The sequence below is a fragment of the Panthera leo genome, chromosome C1 (genome assembly GCF_018350215.1).
Source record: "Panthera leo isolate Ple1 chromosome C1, P.leo_Ple1_pat1.1, whole genome shotgun sequence".
NCBI lineage: Eukaryota > Metazoa > Chordata > Mammalia > Carnivora > Felidae > Panthera > Panthera leo.
The window spans coordinates 219,696,778-219,718,747 of NC_056686.1; the positions used below are offsets into that span (position 1 = coordinate 219,696,778).

The 21,970-nt window shown below is 64.7% G+C and overlaps 1 protein-coding gene across 1 annotated transcript in view; it reads left to right on the forward strand.

The window, feature by feature from the left end:
- Nucleotides 1–21,970, forward strand: part of CROCC2 (ciliary rootlet coiled-coil, rootletin family member 2) — a 70,245-nt gene that overhangs the window by 45,438 nt on the left and 2,837 nt on the right. The window contains exons 21-32 of the mRNA XM_042948720.1: nt 2,623–2,766; nt 6,425–6,642; nt 7,281–7,440; nt 7,608–7,666; nt 8,314–8,413; nt 8,524–8,645; nt 8,797–8,914; nt 9,906–10,263; nt 10,501–10,664; nt 11,055–11,175; nt 11,820–11,953; nt 20,017–20,163. Of these exons, the coding sequence (XP_042804654.1) occupies nt 2,623–2,766; nt 6,425–6,642; nt 7,281–7,440; nt 7,608–7,666; nt 8,314–8,413; nt 8,524–8,645; nt 8,797–8,914; nt 9,906–10,263; nt 10,501–10,664; nt 11,055–11,175; nt 11,820–11,953; nt 20,017–20,163 (1,845 nt within the window). The remainder of the gene's footprint in view (nt 1–2,622; nt 2,767–6,424; nt 6,643–7,280; nt 7,441–7,607; nt 7,667–8,313; nt 8,414–8,523; nt 8,646–8,796; nt 8,915–9,905; nt 10,264–10,500; nt 10,665–11,054; nt 11,176–11,819; nt 11,954–20,016; nt 20,164–21,970) is intronic.

Sequence of the window (21,970 nt, forward strand, 5' to 3'; positions counted from 1 at the left end):
CAGAGCTAGGTGAAAGGACCACGGCGAGCTCAGGGGAGGGCTGTCTGCAGCGGGGTCAGGACCCCGGGGGTGGGCACTGAGCAGAGGCAGGCAGGGAGCAGCCCAGAGACCCACGGGGCGTTTCTCGCACCCCGCAGACTGCAGGGAGCCAGCGTGGTCCAGGGCAAGGCCAGGCCAGCACCTTGTCCCTTCTGCCTCCTGCCTGTGTCCTTCCAGCTCCTGTCACCTTCGTTTTTATTCTAGGAGACCCTTTTTTCACCCTTGTCCCTGGTGTGTCCCAGCCCCCAGGTCAAAGGGTGAGATGCTCCCTTGGTGCTGAGTGAATGACTCAGCGAGTCAGGGACCGAGCGTGTGGACAGAACACCGGCTGCAGTGCCCGGCCCAGAACTGGTGTCAGAGCAGGAGCCACTGTCTCAGCGTCACTGACTCTGCACCTGCTCGAGCAGCAGCGGGCACTGAGAAGGCTGCCCGGCGGGGGCAGATGCAGAGCCAGCGGGGCCTTGGGGAGGCAGGGACACGCAGTCCTGTCCCAGGGGCACAGTCAGTAGGAAAGGGGGCTGCGGTTAGGAGCCGGCTGCCTTCCACCCCCTCCCCCCCCACCACCAGACAGGGTCACTCTGAGCACTGCCACCCGGAGGGGCTCACGGCACTCAGAAAAGTCTTGTCCAAGAGCCACTCTCCCTGGAGCCCCCGCCCTGCTCTGTCACGGGCTGGCCGGTGCTTCCGTGGGCACAGCTGGGAGGCGTGGGGGGGGCCCACAGGGTGGTGCCCTCCTTCCTTCCGTTCCCACTGAGCTGCCCCACCCATCCCACTCTCGTCAGGGAACCAGGGACTGCCCCCCCCCCAGACCCTGGGAGCTGACCCCCCAACTCAGAGGGGCTGCTCAGGAGCCTTCCCCCTCTGTGCTGGCTGAGTCTCCGCCTGGACTGGGGATAGCCGGCCAGCCAGCGGGCGGGCACTTCAGCGAGCTCGTTAAGGGTTGTTTTGCCCCCTTGGCAAGGAACGTGGAAATTAAAACCCACTGAGGACGGAAGGAGAGGAGAAATGCCTGCCGAGGAAAACCAGTTGTGGGGTGACGTGAGAAAAGCCCCCTGGCAGGTGGAGGGGCTCCTGGGCTGTATCCTGTCACCCACAGCCTCTGCAGGGCCTTCCTAGCCAGGCCGCCACAGCAACGCTGGGTCCGCCCCGAGGGCACGGCCAAACGGGCCACCCAGGGTGATACCTGTCAGTGCAGGAGGACAGGAGGGTGGTGGGGGGTAATGCAGAAGGACGGCAGGGGCAAGGGGAGGAGGCACCAGTGAGGCTCCTTCACCAAGAGCAGGAGGCCAGGCCTCAGAGGGCCCCAGCCCACTAGCGCCCTGGGGCAGCGGCCTACAGAATCTGGGTGGGCGGGGGTGGGGCTCCAGTGCGGGGGCACCAGCACAGGCACCTGTGCCTCCCTGGGACACGAAGCCGGCTCCACTCCCCCCGGCCCCCCCGGGGGGGCCTAGACCACCCTGGGGCCAAGGCAGAGGCGAGGGGGAGCATACAGGCCGGGAAGCCAGGCGGGCCTCGGGCCCCAGGTGAGCAGGCAGCATCCTTGTTCATGGACAAGGAAAGCTCGGGCACTGCTTCCTAGCCTGGGGCCCAGGGGACCCCTCCTCCTCCAAGTGCCCACCGGGTAGTGCTGGAGAGGAGGGTCCAGAAGAGCAGATCCAGGCCAAGCTGAGTCCGATGAATGTCTGTGCTGCCTGAGTGTCTCTGCAGGGGGGCCTCCGTCTAGGGAGGGGTGTAGGCTGAGCCCCGTGGCCCCGTTCCGGGCATGTCTGTGGGTGCTCGCGTGTTTAGGCTGGCAGGGACCGTGGGCATCCCCGAATGCCACCTGCCCATTTGAAAGTTCGGGAAACCAAGGGCCGGACTGACTGAGGGGCTCCTGTGTTCGCCTGGACTCGGGGACAGGGCTGTCCTGGGACCCACCTCCCCCCTTCCCTGCCACCACCATGTCTTCTGAGCTGGGGTCCACCTTTCTGGCCCTCCACCGATGGGCAGGGTCCCAGAGAGGGGGACTAGAGGCACGCCTCGGAAGGGCGAGCCCCCCGTGCACTGACCGCAGTGGACGTCCCAGACTACAGGACCACGGGACCCCGGCTGCCTCTCCCATGCCCACGTCCTGGGCACGAATGCCGAGCACACTGCCCAGCTGAGGGGGTCTCAAAGTCAGCCTCCTCTGAGGGCAGGGCCTGTCTCGTTCGCCAAGTGGCTGTTCTTGGCCCCTCAGCTGAACGGCCCAACAGCAACATTTTTGGCTTGAAAGAGGTCAGCACCTGAGTCCCTGACTGGGTCCCCGCCCCCAAGCTGCCCTGGCCTGGTGGCCTGGAGACCCGAAAGGAAAGGCATGGGGGAAAGGGCCAGCCCCTCTGCGCGGGGAGACCCCCCCCCCCCCATCACCACGTCCCCTCGGGGCCAGCAGCGGTGGCACGGGCAGTGGGCGGCATGAGAAGCCTGGCCCGGGGCTCTGCTCTGCCCGCCTTGTGCGGCCCGAGCGAGCCTCCGCCCGGCCCCGGGACAGCAGATGGCTGTCCACCGGCCGCTCAAGCCTTGGGCTGCCCCTGGATGCCGCGGCCAGCTTGCCGCTCTCTCCAGGCCACCGTCAGCGCCACGGCTGCGGAGCTGAAGGCCCTGCAGGCCCAGTTCGAGGACGCCATCTCGGCCCATCAGAGAGAGGCCGCGGCTCTGAGAGACAGTCTCCGGGAGATGGCGGCAGAGAGAAGCAACGCCGGGAGAGAAGTGAGGGGGTGCCAGGGGAGGGGTGCCGGGAGAAGGGGGGAGAGGTGCCGGGGAGGGGGAGGGGTGCCCGGAGACCCATCCATCCCACCAGCCCTGGGCAGAGCCTGCGTGCGGTGGGTCTGGCCAGGCTCTGCCCACATGCAGCACGACGCACGGAGCCCAGGGGACTGGGCACTGGGTGGGGTGGAGCTGCCCTGGGGGTGCCCAGGGGGGGGCGGGTAGAGGGGCAGAGGTGTGGGGGGTTTGTGGTGTTTCCGGGGCCGACCGTGCGTGGACCCGGCCGCGGCCTCAAGGCTGCCGCAGGGGCCCCCGGGAGCCATGGGCCGGTGTCCTGCGGTGGGGGACAGTCTCGGGCAGGGCAGGCCAGGCCAGGCTGCGGCCCAGCAGGCAAGCAAGAATGGGGAGGTGTTCCTGAGGGAGACGTGACAGCACCTGGGGAGCCTGGGAGAGGGGAGGGCAGGAGGGCACGGGGATCTGGGCTGGGGGAGGGTGAGCCTGCGCCCAGGTGGGGCCGCGAGGACTGGGGGACCCGTGCCCTCCCCGGGCCAGGCGCCGAGGCCGGCAGGCAGCGCGCTGACCCAGAGCTCGGGGGGGGCACAAGCAGGCACCGGCTGCTGAGGCAGCAGCAGAGAGAGGGGGGCTCCTCAGCCCTCCCCCAGCGCCCCCAGGGGCAGGCCCCGTGGTGGAGGGAGAGGGAGGGAGAGAGCATGATTTAACATGACAAGCTGTTTACTTTGGCCCCCAAAGAGAAAGGTCTCCTTTCAACAGATTTCAAAGTCAGGCCCGGTCAGCGACCACACGGGGAAGCAAAATGAGATTTTAAAACTGGGGGCTGCAGGGGAGGGGCCAGGAGACTGGGGGCACATTTGTTCTGGAGAGGTGAAAGAGGAGAGAGCACAGGCCTCCCGAGAAGCTCAGGTTCCCAGAGAGGGGCCCCCGGAAAGGAAAGGGGGCCCCCGGGAAGGAGAGGAAACCCCTAGAAAGGAAAGGGCCCCAGGAAGGAGAGGGGGGCCCCCGGGAAGGAGAGGGGAGTCCTGGAAAGGAGAGGAAACCCCCGGCAAGGAGAGGGGCCCCCAAAAGGAGAAGGAACCCCAGAAAGGGGAGGGAACCCCCAGAAAGGAGAGGGAACCCCTACAAAGGAAAGGGCCCCAGGAAGGAGAGGGGGCCCCCGGGAAGGAGAGGGGAGTCCTGGAAAGGAGAGGAAACCCCCGGCAAGGAGAGGGGCCCCCAATAGGAGAGGGAACCCCAGAAAGGGGAGGGAACCCCCAGAAAGGAGAGGGGCCCCAGCAAGCAGTGGGGGAGCAGGAGGCTGAGGCGGGGGCAGGAGGAGCAAGCCGGGAACAGCAGCACTGAAGAGCCTCCCAGGCGCCAGGCTGGCCCGGTCGCCATGGAAACCATAACGTTTTCACAGCCTTTAAACTGAAGGAACGTCCAGGCTTCTCTCGGCGCTGCCTGGAGTCCACACGTGTGTGCCTGCACACACACGTGAACCTGCTGCACCGTTCACACCCCTGCCCACACGTGCACACGCATGCACACAAGTGACAGCGTGCCTGTGCATGCCCCCACACACACTCACATGCGGACACAACACTCACAGGGAAACGCGCGGCACGCAGCTCTACATGCACTTACACGCACATACGTCACACATGTGCGTGGGCACATGGGCACGCGTGTTCCTGCATACGCGTGTGCAGGTGCACACGGCACACTCACACACGTCGCTTGCAGACACGCACGCTGACCACGCATGTGTGTGCTCACACGCACGGGCGAGAGCCCCTTGCCGGCCCCTCCCCTGCCTTCCCTCAGGCGGTGCAGAGCCCTGGAACCACCTCCCTGCAGGAGATTTCAAAAGATGCTGTTTATACAATTTCTAGTAAAGAAATAATTATTATAATCACATTAAGTGATTTGGCTGTAAAATTCCTGTAAAGAGGATGGCTGTTCTCATGAGGCAGAGGGAAGCGGGTGGGGGTGCAGGGCTGAGGGGGGCCCTTCTCCAGCTTTGTTGTGCTCGTTTTCATCTCCTCTGCCCTGGGAAATGAAAACAGTTCCTTTTATGATGGATAGGGCCCTTTGCTGGTCCTTGACCTTCTCGGTGGATTTTTGCTGAGCTCGGCGGAAACTGCCCTGCACAGTTGTGGCTCCCATATGTGGGGGGTGGAAGGGGAGTGGGGCGGGGGGGGGGGGGGGGCCTCAGGCCCTTCCCAAAAACAGAACAACAATAACAGCGGGCGGACACGGGAGCCAGGCTGGCCAGGGGCCTGGACAATGTCCCGCTGAAACGGCCAGCAAAGTGGGGTTTGCTCTTGGCAAACCAGCGCCTTGACACGGCTCAGAGTTTTTGCGGCTTCCCCTCTGTCGGCACGCCGCCGGCCCCCTCCACCTCCTCTCCACCTCCTCCTCGGGACACCCGAGCCTGAACGGAGCCCTCTCTAGAGTGCCCCGGTCAGGGCTGGAGCACAGGCCTGGGAGGCGGGAGACCAGAGGTCCCGGCCGAGCCTGGAGATCTCCCTCACCAAAGTGGGGGCGCTGGGAGGTGGGCCGCCCCTGCCCTGGGTCTGCACTCGCCTCCAGACCCTCCCTCCAAGGGTCGAGGGGGAGGTGGTGCTGGGGCGAGGAGTGAGGAGGACCCCCGACCCCACCCTGACCCAGCTCTGGCCCTCGCTCAGGCCCTGAGCTTCACACAACCACAGAACCAGCAAGCCCTGCCTGGAAGCCCCCAGAGGGCGTGGGGGTCCCGCTGTAGGGAGGACGGCGTGACGGGTGTCCCATTCTGGGCCTGGAACACATCTGGTAGGGGCAGGGCACAGGACTCACACCTACAGCCTCTCCCCGTCCTCCGGTCAGCTTTTCAGAGCTTTCAAAGCGGCCCGAGGCAGGAGTCTAGGCTGCTGAGCCCTGAGACCAGGGTGGCCCCCACTGGCTCCAGATCCTGCCCAGCCGGGGGCCTCTGCTGCCCCCCACCCGTTGGGTTTAGGGTGTCCATGCTTCTGCGGAGCACTCTGTCCAGGGCCCTGGTGACAGTGAGAACCTGCCGCCCAAGCAAACTGGACAGCCTGGCCCGAGCCGGCCTTCGTGCTGCCAGAGGATTCTGAGGGCACCATCGCCCAGAGACCCACCCTCCCCTGCCTCCCACGTGATAGGGAGATGAGGGCCGCGGAGCAGGGGTCTCGAGCCAGGGCCACCCGCACGGCTACCCACCCCAGGGCGGGCAGCAGCCCCAGTGCCACGGCATCACTGAAGGCCAGCGGGCAGCAGCGGGGGTGGGGGGCCGTCAAGCGGAGGCATCTGGACCCGGGAGGGGGCAGTACGGATGTGTGGGCACAGCCAGGTGCCACGCTGTCCCTGCTGTCTGGCAAGCAGCATCCCCGGGGGCCAGGGAGGGAGCAAGGGCCCAGGGCCAGCAGGGCCAGACCGTCACCTCCCCGGTTCTGGGACCAGCCCTCGTGAGGCACCCTGCACCCCCAGGTGGGCGGAGCCAGGTTGTCTGCTTTTCTCTCAAGCACCTGGGCACACAGGGCTGGGGGCACCTGGGCGCTGCCGGACCAGAGCCAGAGGCCGATCGGCAGCTCCTACCCGCCCCCCCCCCCCACCTGCCCATGGCGCCCCGGCCCCCGGCGGCCCCGACAGCCTCGTGCCCCTTCCCCAGGCGGAGGGGCTGCGGGCACAGCTGGACGAGGCCCAGGAGGCACTGGCCGTGCTGCGCGGGGAGCTGCAGGGCAGCGAGGAGAGCCGCGAGGGGCTTCGCAGGGAGGCCCAGGAGGCCCGCCGGGCGCTGGGCGAGGAGGCCCGCGAGAAGGCTGTGCTGCAGAGCTCCAACACCGAGCTGCGGGCCGCTCTCCGCAGGGCAGAGCAGGACAAGGCCAGGTATGAGCCCATGCAGCATCCGTCAGGGGGCCCTCCGGTCCCGAAATCCACCGGAGGGGCAAAGTGTGCGGGACGCGGGGTGTTCTACTGAGGTGGGCCAGAGGATGGTGGGTGGACTCACTAAGCTCACGGTGCCAGCTGTCCATCAGAAGGCTCTACGGTGCCCGCACACGGGCAGGGACCTGTCCCTGCCCTCGGAGCATTCCCGTCTGGCGGGCCACACAAGCCCCAAGTGGTGGGCAAGAGACGGCCAAGGGCTGGGGAGTGGAGGGAGGAAGAGAGGCCTGTTCCGGGACTCTGGGAGGCCCCCCATGGGAGGGACCGGGAGGCCGGGACCGCAGGCCTCGCAGAGGGGCATTAGAGGTGCGGGCCTGGCGCTGGACACCGGGTCTCTGGGAGTGTGGCTGGAGCACGGGGAAGGGTGGAGGGAAGGTCTAGAGACGTGGGGAGGGGCAGATCCGGCTGGGCACCCGGACCTAGTATGCCCGAGGGGACCGGCCCCAGGCAGCCCCAAGGAGGCTGGGCCCTGGGACACCGTAGAGCCGAGATACGGGGCAGGCATCCGGCCGGAGTGAGGTGGGCGGCGGAAAGGTCTCTGCGGGACCTGCTGGAGCCCCGGCCTGTGACACTCTGCTCAGTTTTCAGAGGTCCAAGGAAGAAAGGGAACGGAAGGTGCTGGTCCTGGAGGAGGCGCGAGCAGCGGCCCAGAAGGAGGCCTGTGAGCTGCGGGCCAGCCTACGGGAGGTGCAGCAGGCTCGCGCCGACGCCTGCCGGGAGCTCCAGGAGCTGGGCACACAGGTGAGGGCAGCCGTCCTGGAGCCCCGCCCCCCCACAGAGATGTCCCCTCCCCCCTCGGTCCGGCTGCCCCAGGTGCCTCCAGGGCACCCACCGGACCGCGGAGCCCGAGCTCCAAGACATGGCCTCGCTGTCTGTGCCTTTGGAACATTCTGTCCCCACACTTGCAGCCTCAGCTGGAGGGCCCTGCTCAGACTCGTGGGGCTTCCGGCTGGGTCTGCCCCATGGGGTACGGATGACAAGCCTCAAGATTAATGGCTGAAAACGACCACTTGGACGCCCGTGGCCCCTGAGATCAGGAATGCGGCGAGGGCACAGAGGGGCGCCTTGGCTCTGCCCGACGGTGCACGTGCCCAGAAGACTCCACAGCGGGGGGCCTGATGGCAGGGCTGGGCTCACGGGCAGGCGGCCCTGCTCGCGGGGCCGGTGGCCGTACCGGCTGCCGGCTGGGCACCTCCCGGCCCGGCTGCCTCGGGGCTCAGAGACCACCTGCACGGCTTCATCCATCTGCTTCGGTCTCCAGAGTCAAGGGCCGCTCACACCGAGTTCACTCGGTTTCGGGACCGCTCAGAGGAGGGGCCTAGATACCCCTCCAGGTGGGAGGCCGGTCCCAACATCCGCAGCCGTTGTGAGTGGGCCGTGAGGTGCACGGGGAGGAGAAACCCGGGGTCCAGTGCTCCCTCCAGGCCAGGCGTGTGCTGCACCGCCCTCCCTCCTCCCTCCCCCACCACCGACCCCCCGTGAGGAAGGTCTAGCGCCTTCCTTTTCAGATGAGGACGTCGAGCCACAGAGACATGTGTCGGACCAGGGTCCCCGAGGGTGACAGCCAGCGAGGGGCCCAGCCCGCTCCTTGCCCACGGGGTGTCCTGGCCTCAGACAAAAACGGCTTCAGGAGTCCATCAGCTACAAGGGCGTGGTCTCGGAGGGCACCCCCAGCACCCACATCCCCCATCGCCCAGAACTGGGCTTGGCCAGAGTGGGGGGCGGCGCTGCCCAGGAGGAAGGCTCCCTCCCCAGCACGTGTGAGCAGAGGCAGGGGCCCAGGAGGGGCCCGGCGACCCCCTCGGTGCCACCCCACACTCGCAGGTGAACATGCTGCGGGCTGAGAACCGGAGAAAGAACGTGGGGCCTGGGTGCCACCAGGGCCGAGGGACAGGGGTGCTGACTGAACGAATGCAGGGAAAGCGGGACCCCCTGCATCTCCTAAGGTTCTCGTGTTTTAGAAAGGGACAGTCTCGCCCAGGGGACATGCGAGTTCTGAGCCAGGGGACAGGCAAGAGCCCCCAAATGCCCAATTGTCAAAGAGCCTCTGGGTTTGGAGTGACACCTACACCCACGCCTGCACGTGTGTTCCCACAGCCCGGCCCGCGTGGGACCCCCTGGTCCGGACCCAAAATCACGCACACGGCGGCTGCACCGAGCACCCACCGTGCACAGAGAACCTGGACTCTCCTCCCACGACCTATGTGACCCTTGTGTGACCTCACGGCTCCTCACTTCTACCCGTGAATGGGGTCGTTAACACTGTGGCCACCCGGAGAGGAAACGGGGTGGGGCCCGGCCCTGCCCCCTGTGCCAGGGCTTACGGTCTGGCAGAGGCTCTGTGGCCTCGAGCCGGGAGCCTGGCTGCCTGCCCCAAGCCTGTCACTGCCCTAGGGGTGACGTGACCCTGTCTATTCCGTCATTCACTCACAGGTATTTAGGGGGCACCTTGTGTGAGCGGAGGCCCCATCCCAGGGGCTAAGCGGCACAGGTCAGGCTGTGACCAGGGTCCGCAGAGGCAGACAGGGTGGCCTCACTGGAGACGACGGGACGGGTGGCTACAGAGGGGCAGGTGGTCAGGTAGGGCCCCTCCGCACCCAGGCCAGGCCGCCAGAGAAGAGAGGGGCCTGGGGCCCGGCAGACCCGAGGGGTGAGCGTGGAAGGGTAGAAAGAGTGACCCAGGTACAAGAGCCCAGGACCGGCCTCCCAGAGGCCAGGCCTCTCCTCTCGGCCCATAGGTGCTGTGTGCCGGGGAGGCTGATTTACCCCCGTGCCACCCCGCGGAAGCCCGTGGTGTTGCATCAGGCCCCCCGAGGCTCCCCAGCCCTGGTCTCAGGACGATGCTGACCCAGCCTTTGCTACCACAGGCCAAGAGCAGCCACAGACGAACGAGCATGGGGCTGGCTCGAGGCAGCCGGTCCCCTGCCACAGGAGGGGACAGCCTAGGGCCAGCAGCTGGCTGGGGGGTTCACGAGTCCGAAAGGACGCCTGCCAGGATGTGCTCTGTGGTCCTGAGGTGCCCCTCTCCACCTGGGCTCAGGGGCCCCCAGCGCCAGACACGGGCTGGGAGGCAGGTCCGAGGTGCCCCTGGCCGTGACGTGCCAAGCAGGGAGTGAGGGAGGACAAGAGGCCTGGGGGCGAGGTGCGGAGGGCAGGTGGCTCTGGGACAAAGGGCTTCTACGTGAGCCCTCATGACCCTCCCACAGGTCCTGAGGCTGCGGCGGGAGCTGGAAGAGGCAGAGGCTGGTGCTGAGGCCCGGAAGCAGCAGCTGGAGGAGGGCCTCCGCCAGAGCCGGGGGGCCGAGCGGACCCTCCGGGCCGAGCTGCACATGGTCACGGGGAAGCTGCAGCAGGCCGGTAGCGTGGCCGACGGCCTCCAGGCTCGCCTGGACGAGGCCGGCCGCCGGATCCACAGCCTGGAAGGGGAGCTGGCCCGGGCCGAAGGTGCCGGGCGGCACGCGGAGGCCCAGCTGGGCCGGCTGTGGTCCACCCTGTGCCGCGGCCTGGGGCTGCGGGGACGAGGCCCCTCGGGCTCCCCCGAGTGGCCCGGCTTCCCCAGTCCAGGTCAGTGTCCTCAGTGGCTTCGGGTAGGCTCCTGTCCCGGCTCTGGCACCCACCCAGGACACCTCCTCCCCTCCCTGGGCCTCACGACCCACACAGTGAGGGGCCTGGACCCCGTGCCCCCGCAAGCTCCCTGGGGGTGGGGACAAGCAGAGAAAGGGGGGGCAGGGCACCTGCATGCCTGTCACCAAGTCTCCGCCACGTCCCCACCGCATCCCCTCCGCTGCCACTCTCCTGCAGGCTCAGATAGCGTCCAGAGCGCCGGCCCCCCGACCGGGTCCGGCTCACCGCTCCGATGGCCGTCACCGGCACCTGGGGACCCCTGCCCAGATGTGGACGTGGACTCTGTGCGAGACGCCCTGACGGACTTTGTGCAGAAACTGCGGGTTGCCCAGAGGGAACGGGTAAGGGGGGTGGAGAGGACATGGCCCGGGGGCTCCCAGAAACACGGAGATGCTGCCCGTCACTCTGCTGTCCATCTGTCCATCCACCCCAGATCCGCTGAGGCCCTGGCGGGCCCTGGGGTCGCCGGGCGCCTCAGCGCTCAGACTGTCCTTTGTTGGGCGTGACAGGTAGCAACAAACACCACGGTCCCTCAAAACTCAGCTGCCGCCCCAACGGCTCAGGGCCTCCTCCCTTACTCCCGATTAGCAGCAGGGCCCCTGGCGCCGGGCGCCGCTATGATGCCCACCGGGGTCCAGGTCAGCGTGCCCGAGCCCCCCAAACCTCCAGCCGGACACCTCGGCCCCCGCTCACCCACCGGGCTGCCCCCTGACCTGGGTCCTTCCGCCCAGGACGACTGGCACCTCCAGGTGGTGAGCCTGAGCGGCCGGCTGAGCGAGGCAGAGCGCGAGCGTGCCCAAGCCCAGAGCCGCGCGACACGGCTGCAGGAGGCACTGGCAGAGGCGGAGGAAGGTGACCCCCTTCCCTCGCCCCGTCCCCGAACACCGCTGACAGGGCCGCCTCCCGGGCTTCCCCCCAAGCGCCCCACCCTGGCGGCCGGGAGGGTGCAGTCCTGGAAGCTGCTCGGGCGCGGGCCAGCGTGTCCCCCGGGTGTGCCCGGCCCTCTCACAGTGGCTCCCCGTCACCAGGGGATGCGGTCCAGAGCCCTTGCAGGGTCCGCAGACCCTCCTCCCACCACGCTGACCTCCCGGAACCCGATTCCACAGCCCTGAGGCCCATCTCTCCGTCAGGTCTCTGACCCCTGTCACCACCGAGAGCGCCCCTGGCCTGCTGGTCGCCCCATTGCATCACGTGCCCTCCTCCCTCCGTTAGTGGGTCTGCCCGGGAGGTGTCTGGAAGGAGGGATGTCTGTGGAAGGACAGAACCTGGGAGAGAAGGAGCAGGCAGAGGGAGCCAGGACCCCAGACCCGCCCCCGGGGACCCTCAAGCGGCAGGGAATTGTCAGACGGGCGGTGGGGGGGGGGGGGGGGACTCCAGCCCCCACCGTCTAGCTCCCAGTCACTCAGCCAGCCTGTGAAATGGGCAGGGGCGACCCCCATGTGGCGGCCGCACTGACCTTGGGAGCCAGGCAAGCAAGCACCCTGCTCGCCCCGCAGCCCGGCGCCAGGCGGAGAGTGAGAGGCGCAGGGCCCAGGCAGCGCGTGCCCTGCAGGAGGAGGCGCTCCGGAGCCTGGAGGAACAGCACCGGGCTGGCAGGCGGGCGGCCAGCTGGGAGAAGCGGAGGCTCCAGGTGGGGCACGCAGCTGGCGGGGACCTGGGGACGGGGGGGGGGGGGGGGGTGAGGGGGTGGCTTCTGGGGGGGCGGAGGTTTGGGGTCCCCACGGGCAGAAGCACAACTGGGCCGGAGCAGGTGGCCTCGAGGGACACGGCCCCACGGCGCTCATCGGGGGCATCCCCTGGCAGAGCTGCCTTGGAGGTGGTCCCAGCCCTTATTTGACAGATTAGGAAAACTGAGTCTTAGGGAGCGCCCTGCATGACAGAGCTGGCGAGGCCCGGAGCCAGGGGCAGACCCCCAGGGCAGGAGGGGCGGGCCGCGCCCCATTTTACGTGCGTTCACGTGTGTGTGTTCTGTGCGTGCTTGAAAATAAGGCTTTCCGTTTGCAGGTTACACATTTTGAAATGTATGTATTAATTAAGTCAACCTTTACAACCACGTCAGTCACATACTCCAGGTTGGATCTGTCTCTCGAGTTTATGAAAACCGGGAGTGAAGTGCTGAATTTTGCCATCACGGTGGGGGCAGGGAGGGCAATACCTCCTTTTGTCTGTAAGGGTCTTTGGTTTATACATTTCTAGGACACGTTCTTCACAACTTGAAGCTTCTTGGCCGCTCTGCCTCTTACCAGCCTAGAGCTCCCGGTGCCTGTTCCGTGCCATTTGTCCTGAGTCTGCTGTGCCTGACACGTGCAGTGGCCACCCCCCATCCCCGGTCCCGGCCCCGCGCTCCCGCCCTGTATGTTTTCAGTCACCGTTTATTTCATCCGCCTGGCCTTGGTTTCAAGCCCACCTCGGAGCGTGTGCCTTTTCCAAAGGAATTTATCCCGCTTACAAGTTTTGCAATAATTTATTTGCTCTGGTTTTCTTTGGTTGCTGACAGGATCCTTGCTGATTTAATGCTTCCTCACGACTTCCGTGCCAGCCTTTTATTTCAGGGTTATTTGCTCCCCCTGCCCCCTTCCATGGCGGCGGGAGTGTGGCAACAGTGAGCACGGCAGCCGACGTGTCACCGCGCCGTGCACAGGGGACGCCTCTGGCTCCCCGCCCCTCCCCCCGCAAGGGCTCTGCACCTGTGTCCAGGGGCTCTCCCCTGGGCCCCTCCCCTGCTCCAGATGGCCCTGCCTCCACCTTTCTTCTGCGTGCCCGGCGGGGGTCCATGAAGCGCCTGCCCCTGAGTTGGAACCCCTCCTCCTGTCTGCAGGAGGCTCTGTACTCACCGCAGCCCACACTGTGTTCCTTTCTGACCGCTACGCAGCCATTGCTGCAGACTGATGACTGAACCCCGGGCAGCGTGAGCTGCCAGCCCCACGGGGGGCGGGGTCCCACCTGGCACAGCGGGGGGCTCTTGGGAGGGGGTGGGGAGCCGCTTCCTTACCTGAGGCAGACTCTTCGCAGCCCATTTCCTGGCTGAGGAGCCAGTGGCCTCTGAGGGCTTCTCCGGCTCCCGACTTGGGCCTTCCCGTCGGCCCTCACGACAGCGCGGCGGCGACGGCAGGACCCCCACACGGCCCCCTTCGCACTCGAACCCCACGGCCGCTGCTCTGCCGCCAGCCCGCCGGGCCCGTGAGAGTCACCAGGCCCACCTGGGTCATCCCCCTTTGGTTAACTCAGAGCCACTGAGGAGTCACCTTAATCACGTCTGCAACAGGCCCTAACGTGGTCACAGGGTGACCCTGGGGCAACCCTGGGGCTGCGGGGCACAGGCCAGGTCAGAACTCTGCCCGCCACACCCGGTGTCAGCAGTGGGCCCAGCAGGTCGGTGGGGACGCGGTGAGCGAGGCTCACGACCCATCTCCCCGGGAGGGGCCTGTTTCTACTCGGACTTCTTTTCTTGTTTGCCCCGTGACCCCAGGCTCAGACAGTTCCAGAAAGGTAACGTCTAGGTGGTTTGAATCGTTCCTTCCAGAGAGGAAGCCAGAAGGTCCGTTTATCTTGGAAATTCAAAAACGTTCCCCAAACGTGGACTCGTTCCCTCTGTTATCTTAGCCTGTGCATTATCTCCGCTTGCAGAGTCGAATCTGTCTTCGGTCGACGCACGTTATTTCCACCTAAAGACCACCGCTTCTCCCCCACCCTCTTCCCACTCTTTTGTCCTGAAATTCACTGCAGCCCAGCCTTGCTCTCTGGGCCTTTTCCTCCTTGTTCATCTTGAACGTCACCTCTTGTCACTGGCTCCTTGCCACGTCCCAGAGAACTTCGGGTCTTTAGGTTAGTTCATCTGACTGCCGCGTCTAACCTAGTCCCTGTCCTCATGCCTGGATTGGTCCTTTTGGGGTTTGGGGGGGTTTGTTTTCTTTTTTTTTGAGAGAGAGTGCTTGCAAGTGCGGGAACGGGGGCAGAGGGAGACAGAGAGAGAGAGAGAGAGAGACAGAGAGAGAGAATCCCAAAGCAGGCTCCACGACTGGTGCAGAGCCTGATGCAGGGCTGAATCCCACAACCCTGGGATCATGACCTGAGCTGAAATCGGGAGTCGGACACTCACCCGACTGAGCCACCCAGGCACCCCGGTCCTTGTGTTTTTAATCTCAACTGTTCCCACTCTGGCTCCCCTTCATGAGAGCGTCGGTGAACCTTTCCTGACACCTGTTCCCATTTCTTGCAATAACTCTGTTCTCTTTTAACTCAATACCCTCAGATCTGATCCCTCGGACTGACTTTGTCTCTTGAACCACAGTTGATTGCTGCTGTCGAGATTTTCCTCCTCTGCACGTCTTCAAAGAAGGGGGTCTGGTCTCGTTCAAAGTCAGGAGTGGAGAGAAACCCACCTGGGACTTCACATGTCCCTGTCCAGATATTTCAGGCCCAAAGTGAAAGGCAGAGAGAAAGGGGGAGCCATGGGGACCCACGGGGACCTTGGGGGCTGTGGGGAGCGGGCAGGGCAGCAGGGGCAGCATGGGGGCCACCAGGGACAGGGAGGGTGAAGGCCCTGTTCTCAGGGGCACGGCTGGCTGTGGTGGCTGTGGTGGCTGGGGTCCCCTCCTCTCCAGCACTTGCCTGCCAGGGGATTGGGGGCCTTCGTGACCTGGTCCTTATTAGCCTGCCCTCCAGCCCCCAGCCCAGGCCCTGAGTCAGCGTCCCCAAGGTTCTGTGAGGTTTCCACGCATGGGTGCAGAAGGCTCTTCTGGATGTTGTTCAAACCTTCTCTACCCCTGTTCATTTTCCTGCTTGATTAAGAATTTCCTCAACTTTTCAGCAAAGTCTATGAGCTAAAATCTATCCGTTGTTCTTAGAACCCTAGCAATTCTCCTATTTTTAGGCCACTTGGTTCTGTGTGCCTCGACCTCGCGGGAACCCTCAAAATCTCTGATCTCCAGGTCTGAGGAAGGTCTTTCCCAATTTTTTAATGTTTATTTATTTTGAAAGAGAGTGTGTGAAAGGGGGAGGGGCAGGGGGAGAGGGAGACGGAGGACCCAAAGCAGCTCCGCACTGTCAGCACAGAGCCCGACGTGGGGGTCGAACCCAGAAACCGTCATGACCTGACTGAAGTCGGATGCTCGACCGACTGAGCCACCCAGGCGCCCCTTACCCAATGTTTTAACCTGTCGGCCACTGAGGTGGGCACCTGGGAGGGGGATTCAGACGCACCTAAGGCGCAGAGGCCCCAGGCCCTTTTGACGAACAGCAGATCCCAGCTGCAGCGTTTGCAGCCAGCGAGGGGCTCGGGTCGCGTGGCCACACTCCCCACCGCCCACGCCCCCTCCGTCGGTCACGTGGCCAAGCCGCCAGCATGTGCTAGAGCGAGGTCTGCGTCTGACACGGCTGCTTTCACTTTCATGGCTGGGTTTTCCCCCCGGTTCACATGAGCCAATGTGTTTGTCAAGAGAAAGTCAATTAAAAACATGTTTTCCTAATTAAATGGTAGGCTGTGCTATGCAAACAGTAAGATTCTTGTTTGAGAGCAAATCCCTCCCCGTTTCCAGGGCCACCCTGGGAATTCAAGAGATCAACAGGGCAGAACCGAGCACAGAGCGCTGGGACACGCGCCCAACACCGCACCTGGGGGTCGTCCTCAGAGCAAGCGGGGGTGCGGGCCCACACACGCCCCCAGGGAGAAGGGGTGTCCCCCCATCAGAGCCGGGTCACAGCCTGCCGGGCATCCGACCTGCCCCAGCCCCCCAGGGCCCTGCACACGCCCTCTTCTCCCGAGCGCGCTCCTCCGGGCCCCAAACAGCGTCGGTCAGGTTCCAGAAGCAAAGCCGGGAGCCGCTCGGCCTCGTGGACTGGCAGGCCGTGCCGTGCGGGTCGGCGGGCCCACCCAAGCCCGGAGACGACTGTCTGCATCTGTACCCCCTCAGGGCGCCGCACTTGACAGAGTTTGGGCGCAAAGATTATTTTCTCCTCATGCGGTCAATTGGTGAGCTTCCGCCGCCACCTGCCAGACACGGAGCGGCCGAGGTCAGGTTCCCGAGACGCACGGGACTTGCCCGCAGACGCTCCGCACCTCACTCACTCCATACGCCGCTCACTGCCTCTCCCCTGCTCCTCCCGCGGCGATGCGGGGGCCGCCGGGGGCCGCCTCTCCCCTTGGGGCGGCTGTTGTCGTCTGGACCTCCGTCCACCTTGTGTTTTTAAACGCCAAGGACCCGCACACGCTATTTGACATTTTATTACACATGTAGCTAGGTCTCTGGTTGGACCCGTTTTATACCTGAGGCTCTATCTTATTTATACCTGTGGCTGTGTCTGTCTCTCGGCCTCGAAGCTTTCTAGCTGCTTCTCTTAATCTGACCTGCCAACAGTGCCCCTGTTTGGCTGGTCTTTTCAAAAGAACCGACTTGACCTCTTCTCGCATTTTTGCCTACAATTATTCATTTCAGCTTATATTAACATCCTCTCTTGTGTTTTTGTAATTGGCCTCATTTCTTAAACTGAGTAAGTGATGTATTTATGTTTGAGTTTCCTCCCTCAATAGAGCATTCTGCGTTATCACAGTTTCCTTCCTTGTGGGCCCGTGTGCACCACGGGTTTCTGACATGAATTCTTTTTCTTTTTACCACTTTTCTAAGACTTTCAGTTTTTACTTCTCAAAAGAATGATGACACATCTGTCTCTCTTTTGGTTGCCGTGTCCGGTCGCACCGCTGAGGGGCCGAGGCTCAAGGGCCGTTAGGAGCTTTTGAGTAGCTTCCGGATGGATCTGCGTTTATGGTCCTGCTTTGTAGGTTGTCGGTTGTTTGCTCTCTTGGTTTGGTTTTGTCTGTTTGTTTATGGTATGTTTGGAGGGAAACTGGGCAACGTTTACAGGGAAGAATGAACGTTTGGGATTTTTAAAGGAAATGTTGGAAAACAATAGTGAAACTGACGATAAGGCTCGGCCGGTCAGAGCGGGAGAGCGGAGCGAGAGGCAGGCAGGCAGCGCGGAGTCCAGAGGTGTCTGCCACCGGGCCCTGGGCTCCTGTGCAGGCCGGGTCCCCTGTACGTCTGAGCGCTTCCCGGTGCCGGTGTGTTCCTGGGCCGGGCCCCGGGGGGATCTGGGCTCCGAGGCTCCCAGAGGGCAGGGCCGTGTGCCCAGCTTCCTGCAGCTACCTGGACCCTCCAACCGAACCTGGGTTTGCGAGGCTCGCTTGCCCAGCCCACAGCTTGTACAGCATCAGGACTCGGAACTAACGCGACACCAGAAATGAGAATAACCGAGTGGTGCACCGGCTGACCTTCCTAAAGGGCGCACCGTTCATTACGGTTCGTTTGAATTCCAGAAATGTTGAGTCATTACAACAGGAGCACAATCCTTCACAGAAGTGGTTCGGACCTCTTTAAAATGCCACGAAATATTTAAGCCATATTTGAAGGAAACCTCTGCTTTTCTGCTGGAAACGTGCACAAGCAGAAAACAGTAGGTTTCACGTGTGCAGGGGAGGGTGAGTCACTGGCTTTAGGCACAGGCACGGTCCCCACTGTCCGTTTCTAAAGTACTGGGCGTCAGACAAAAAGGAGGATGTCCTTTTTGGGTCAGCCCTGCAGCCCCTCCCCCAGGCAGGCACTCCCCTCCCCCCTCTGAATCAGCCTCCGCCACAAGCAGGGCAAGTTCACGCCAGCATTTGTGACAACCGAGTGAGCGAGCGAACGGATGGGAAGGCCTTGCAGACACACACGCGGGACACGGCCGCGTGAGCGCTCCTGGCTGGCCCGGGACCCTGTGGCTGCAGGGCTGGCACCCGCGTGGCTCATCAGGGGGTCCCTGCGCCTTCCGGCCTTCGCTCTCTGGCGCCGTGCCCAGTCTCCCTCTTCCTGAACGAGCACCCCACTCGCCTGTCTGCAGCCCTGTCTCCCCTCCCCCAGCCAGGCTGCTGGGAACGGCTGCCCCCCTCCACCCTCAGCCCCAGCTCCCCCCACCTTCACACACGTGCAAAGGTCACAAGCAACATCTGGTCCCATCCAAAGGGTCCCTTATGGGTCTGCGTCCGCCTGACCTCTCGGGACATTCCACATGGGGGACCAACCTCTCCCTCCCTCTGGTCCTCCTGGGCTGCCGTCTCCGCCTCCTCCCCTCTGCTTTCACATCTCCTTGGCCCAGGACCTGTTCCCTCCCCCTCTCCCCTCTCCCCAGGACAGCCCTCCCCTCCCTGGGCCATCAGAGCCCTGGGCCTCCAGAGCCACCTGGTTCTGTGACACTGGCCCCACATCCAGTGACTCCTGGGAGGCTCCTCAAGACTGAACTCTGAACCTTCACCCCCAAAGGCGCCCCCTTCCCATCTTGGTAAGTGGGTCCTGGACCACCCAGCAGGACAGGCCCGGGAGCCCTTGGGACACCAGCGGCTCTTCAGCCCCCACATGACACCCCCAGCCGTCTCTGGAGTCAAGTCATGTTCTTCAACTTCTTGCCCCCTCGAGTCCAAGTTACCACGGGCTCCCGCGTGGACAACTGTGGGACTCCCAGACTCCCCCAGCGCCACACCTCTGCCTTCCCGCTCAGCCCCCAAAGCACTACAGGTGTGACTCCTGATTTTCTGGAGTCTGAGGTACCAGAAGGCACAGGCCACCTCCCCCACGGAACACTCAGGAAGATTCAAATGCAGGAGACTGGCCTGGCACGGCGGGCAGGACGGCGGCTTTGCCGGGCAGACTCGAGTAGGCTTGGGTGTGTTTGTTTGCTCACAAGAGCTCTCCAGGCCCTCTGTGTGCCCGCCCTGGGGCCCGAGAGACACAACGGCGCTGTTCTGGGGACGGCTCCGAGCAGGGGGTGACAGGGACGACGGCTAACAGACGGCCAAGCGGTGCTGCAGGGAACCCAGTGCCGCGGGGCCAGGGGGCCACGGGGCCAAGAGGACATCGGGCAGAGCTCAGGCAAGGGGCAGCAAGAGGCTCTCACTCGAGAGTGAGCAGGGTGGGCGGGTTTGACGAGTGGCCGTGTTCCCTCCTCAGTTTTCATCCTGAGGGCAGTGGGGAGCCACTGCAGGCTCAGAGCAACCACACGGCCCAACTCAATGCACGGACTGAGACGCGTGGTCGGCCACCCCGTGGAGCATGCCTGGAGACAGCAAAGCGAAGGCGTCAGGGGCGCCCAGGCAAACGATGACGGTCTGGGCAGGCTGAAGCCAGAGGGGCCAAGGACTGGGCAGGGTGGGTGAGTGGGTGTCGGGGGAGGGGAAAGGGCCACGTACCGGGGCTCGGTTTGAGTCCCATGTGTCCAGGATGCCCGTGGGGCAGGGAGTAGTGTCCTAGGACAGATGCTTCTGTGCACACAGCAGGGTCAGAAGTGCTGACGGGGGCGTGGGGGGGGGGGGCGATGACACACGGGGGCAGATCTCAGAGGCAGAAGGGGGGGCACACAGGCTGAGCCCACCAGGCTCGGTGAGCTGGGGAGGACTACCGTAGCCCGTTACAAGGGCTGGAAGCCCTGGAGGGATGCCACGCGTCTTCTGAGGCCACCCCCGGCCACAGCAGAGAGCCCGCCCACTGCAGCGGCGCCCTTCCCACCACGGCTCCAAGGGAACTCCAAGCGCACGGGTACTCGACCTGTTCTTGCCTTTTTACAACACAGCGACCTGCAGCGCCGTCCAGGCAGATGCCCTGTGCTCCTGCCCCTGGAGCACACCCCAGGCCGTGTTTCCAGGAGGCCTCACGATCCTTTCCGCAGGAGCAAGTGGACGCACTGCACGGGGCCCTGGATGAGAGCAGAAGGCACAGCCAGGGCCTGGCCCAGAGGGGGACGCGGCTGGAGGCGCAGGTCGCCTGCCTGGGGTGCAGATGCCAGGAGGCAGAGGGCACGATGGAGCCCGCGCAGGTGAGCGGCCCCAGAGGGCAGGGCCCCGCATTCCCTTTACAGAATCATCGTCCCCCCTCCCCCCCCCCCCCCCCCCCCGGACAGAAAAGGAGATGCCGGAGGCGAGCGTTCACACCTGGAGCCCCAGATGCCCAGACACCACAGCGGACAGACGGGGAAACTGAGGCGGGAGGGAGTCAGAGGCCCTAGGCCTCTCCCCGGGTTTCCGGCTCCACAGCACGCGCCCCTAGGACAGAGGGCCGGCTGCGGACGCGCAGCTCAGGGGCAGAGAGCGGGTGAGCCGTGGGCCAGGCCGGGCTCAGCGCTCAGCAGCAACAGCGCAGGGGAGGCGCTTCCCGCGGGAGGAGACGCCGCGCGCAGGCGGGACCGCCTGCAGGGGGAGCTCGCGGTGCTGCGCGCGCAGGGGTGGTGGGCGGGCCTTGGCCGCAGGGGCCGGCGGTGGGGGCGGGGGTCCGTGGAGGGGCGGGTGGAGGCGGGGAAAAGGGAGCATCCCGTGGGGGTCCAAGCAGGGCCAGGCTGCCGGAGGCGCCTCCCCGGGTGGGCACCTGTTCTGCACCTGCCCACCCCTCTCCAAGCTCAGGGCCGCCCTGTAGACCTCCGTAACCCCATGCCTGGTGGTGAGGCCCCCGCTACTTTTCCTCTCCTCTGGTATGGCACCCCGGGGCCATAGCAAATCGCCGGCTTTGTCCCCAGTGTCTGGGCCACAGCCCTGCATGGAGCTGTGTGGCCTGGCACACGGCCTACCCCGGGAGCCCCAGATTCTGCCGTCCACGTTGGAAATGACCCCAGGCCCGGGGAGTGCCCTACAGACAGGACCAGGGCAACAGCTGGGGAATGCACAGGGCTACACAGTGGGAGACCAGGAAGGCTCAAGGGGAGAAGCCGATCTAGTCACCCCAGCAGTCTCCACACAGGGCAGGGTGCGCGACAGGGCCCCAACTAAAGCCCTCGAACAAAGGCAGACAGCGACGTCTGGGTTAAGGCAGGGTGACCCTTCGCGTTCCATGACCCCATCTACAAAGTGAGGAAAGCAAGAGTCCTGGCATTGACAGGGGTGCTGAGGGCCTCGGCCACGGTCCCCAGGGTAGAGTGGGCTTCCTAAGGCTTCACGGGGATGAGGATATAGAGGTGTCCTGCTGGCCTAATGGCCTGGTTCTCGTGACCGAGAACCTCCATGAGCATGCCTGGGCCCCATCTGGGCAGAAACCCTCGTGGCCTGTCCCCCAGAACAGTGGCCCGAAGCAGTGTGGGCACAGAGGAGGAGCACGGGGACACGGCCCTGCCGGCTCAAGCCCTTCCCGCTGCAGCGCTGGCCTGGGCAGAGGTGTGGGAGGCGTGTGCCAACGGGGGCTCATCTGCACACGCGAAACAGGGGACCGGGCCCCGAGGGGAGGGCATTTGTTACGGTTGCTCGAGGCAGCGGCACCCAGCCAGGGTCTCCCAGGGGACGGTGGGGAGGGTCCATGTTAAACGACACGGCCTCACAGATCTGCAGGGGCCGCCTCAGGTCCAGGAGACCCCTGAGCCGGCCACTGCACACCCCTGCTCACCCAGACCTGTGGACCAGATTTACGCAGGGCAGGCTGGGCTGGGCGGTGCGGCCTGAGGGCAGAAGGGCCAGGGGACTGTACAGGCCGGGCTTGGCCTCACCAGAACCGAGTCCTTGCCCGTGGAATGGATGACAAAACGTTGGGTGTCCAGAACTCGCAAACTTTGGAGGACAGAGGGGCTGGCGCAGCACATGGGCACCAGCAAGGAGTGGAAGAAAGACAGAGGCCACCAGCCACAGCAGGAGCGGGACAGAGGG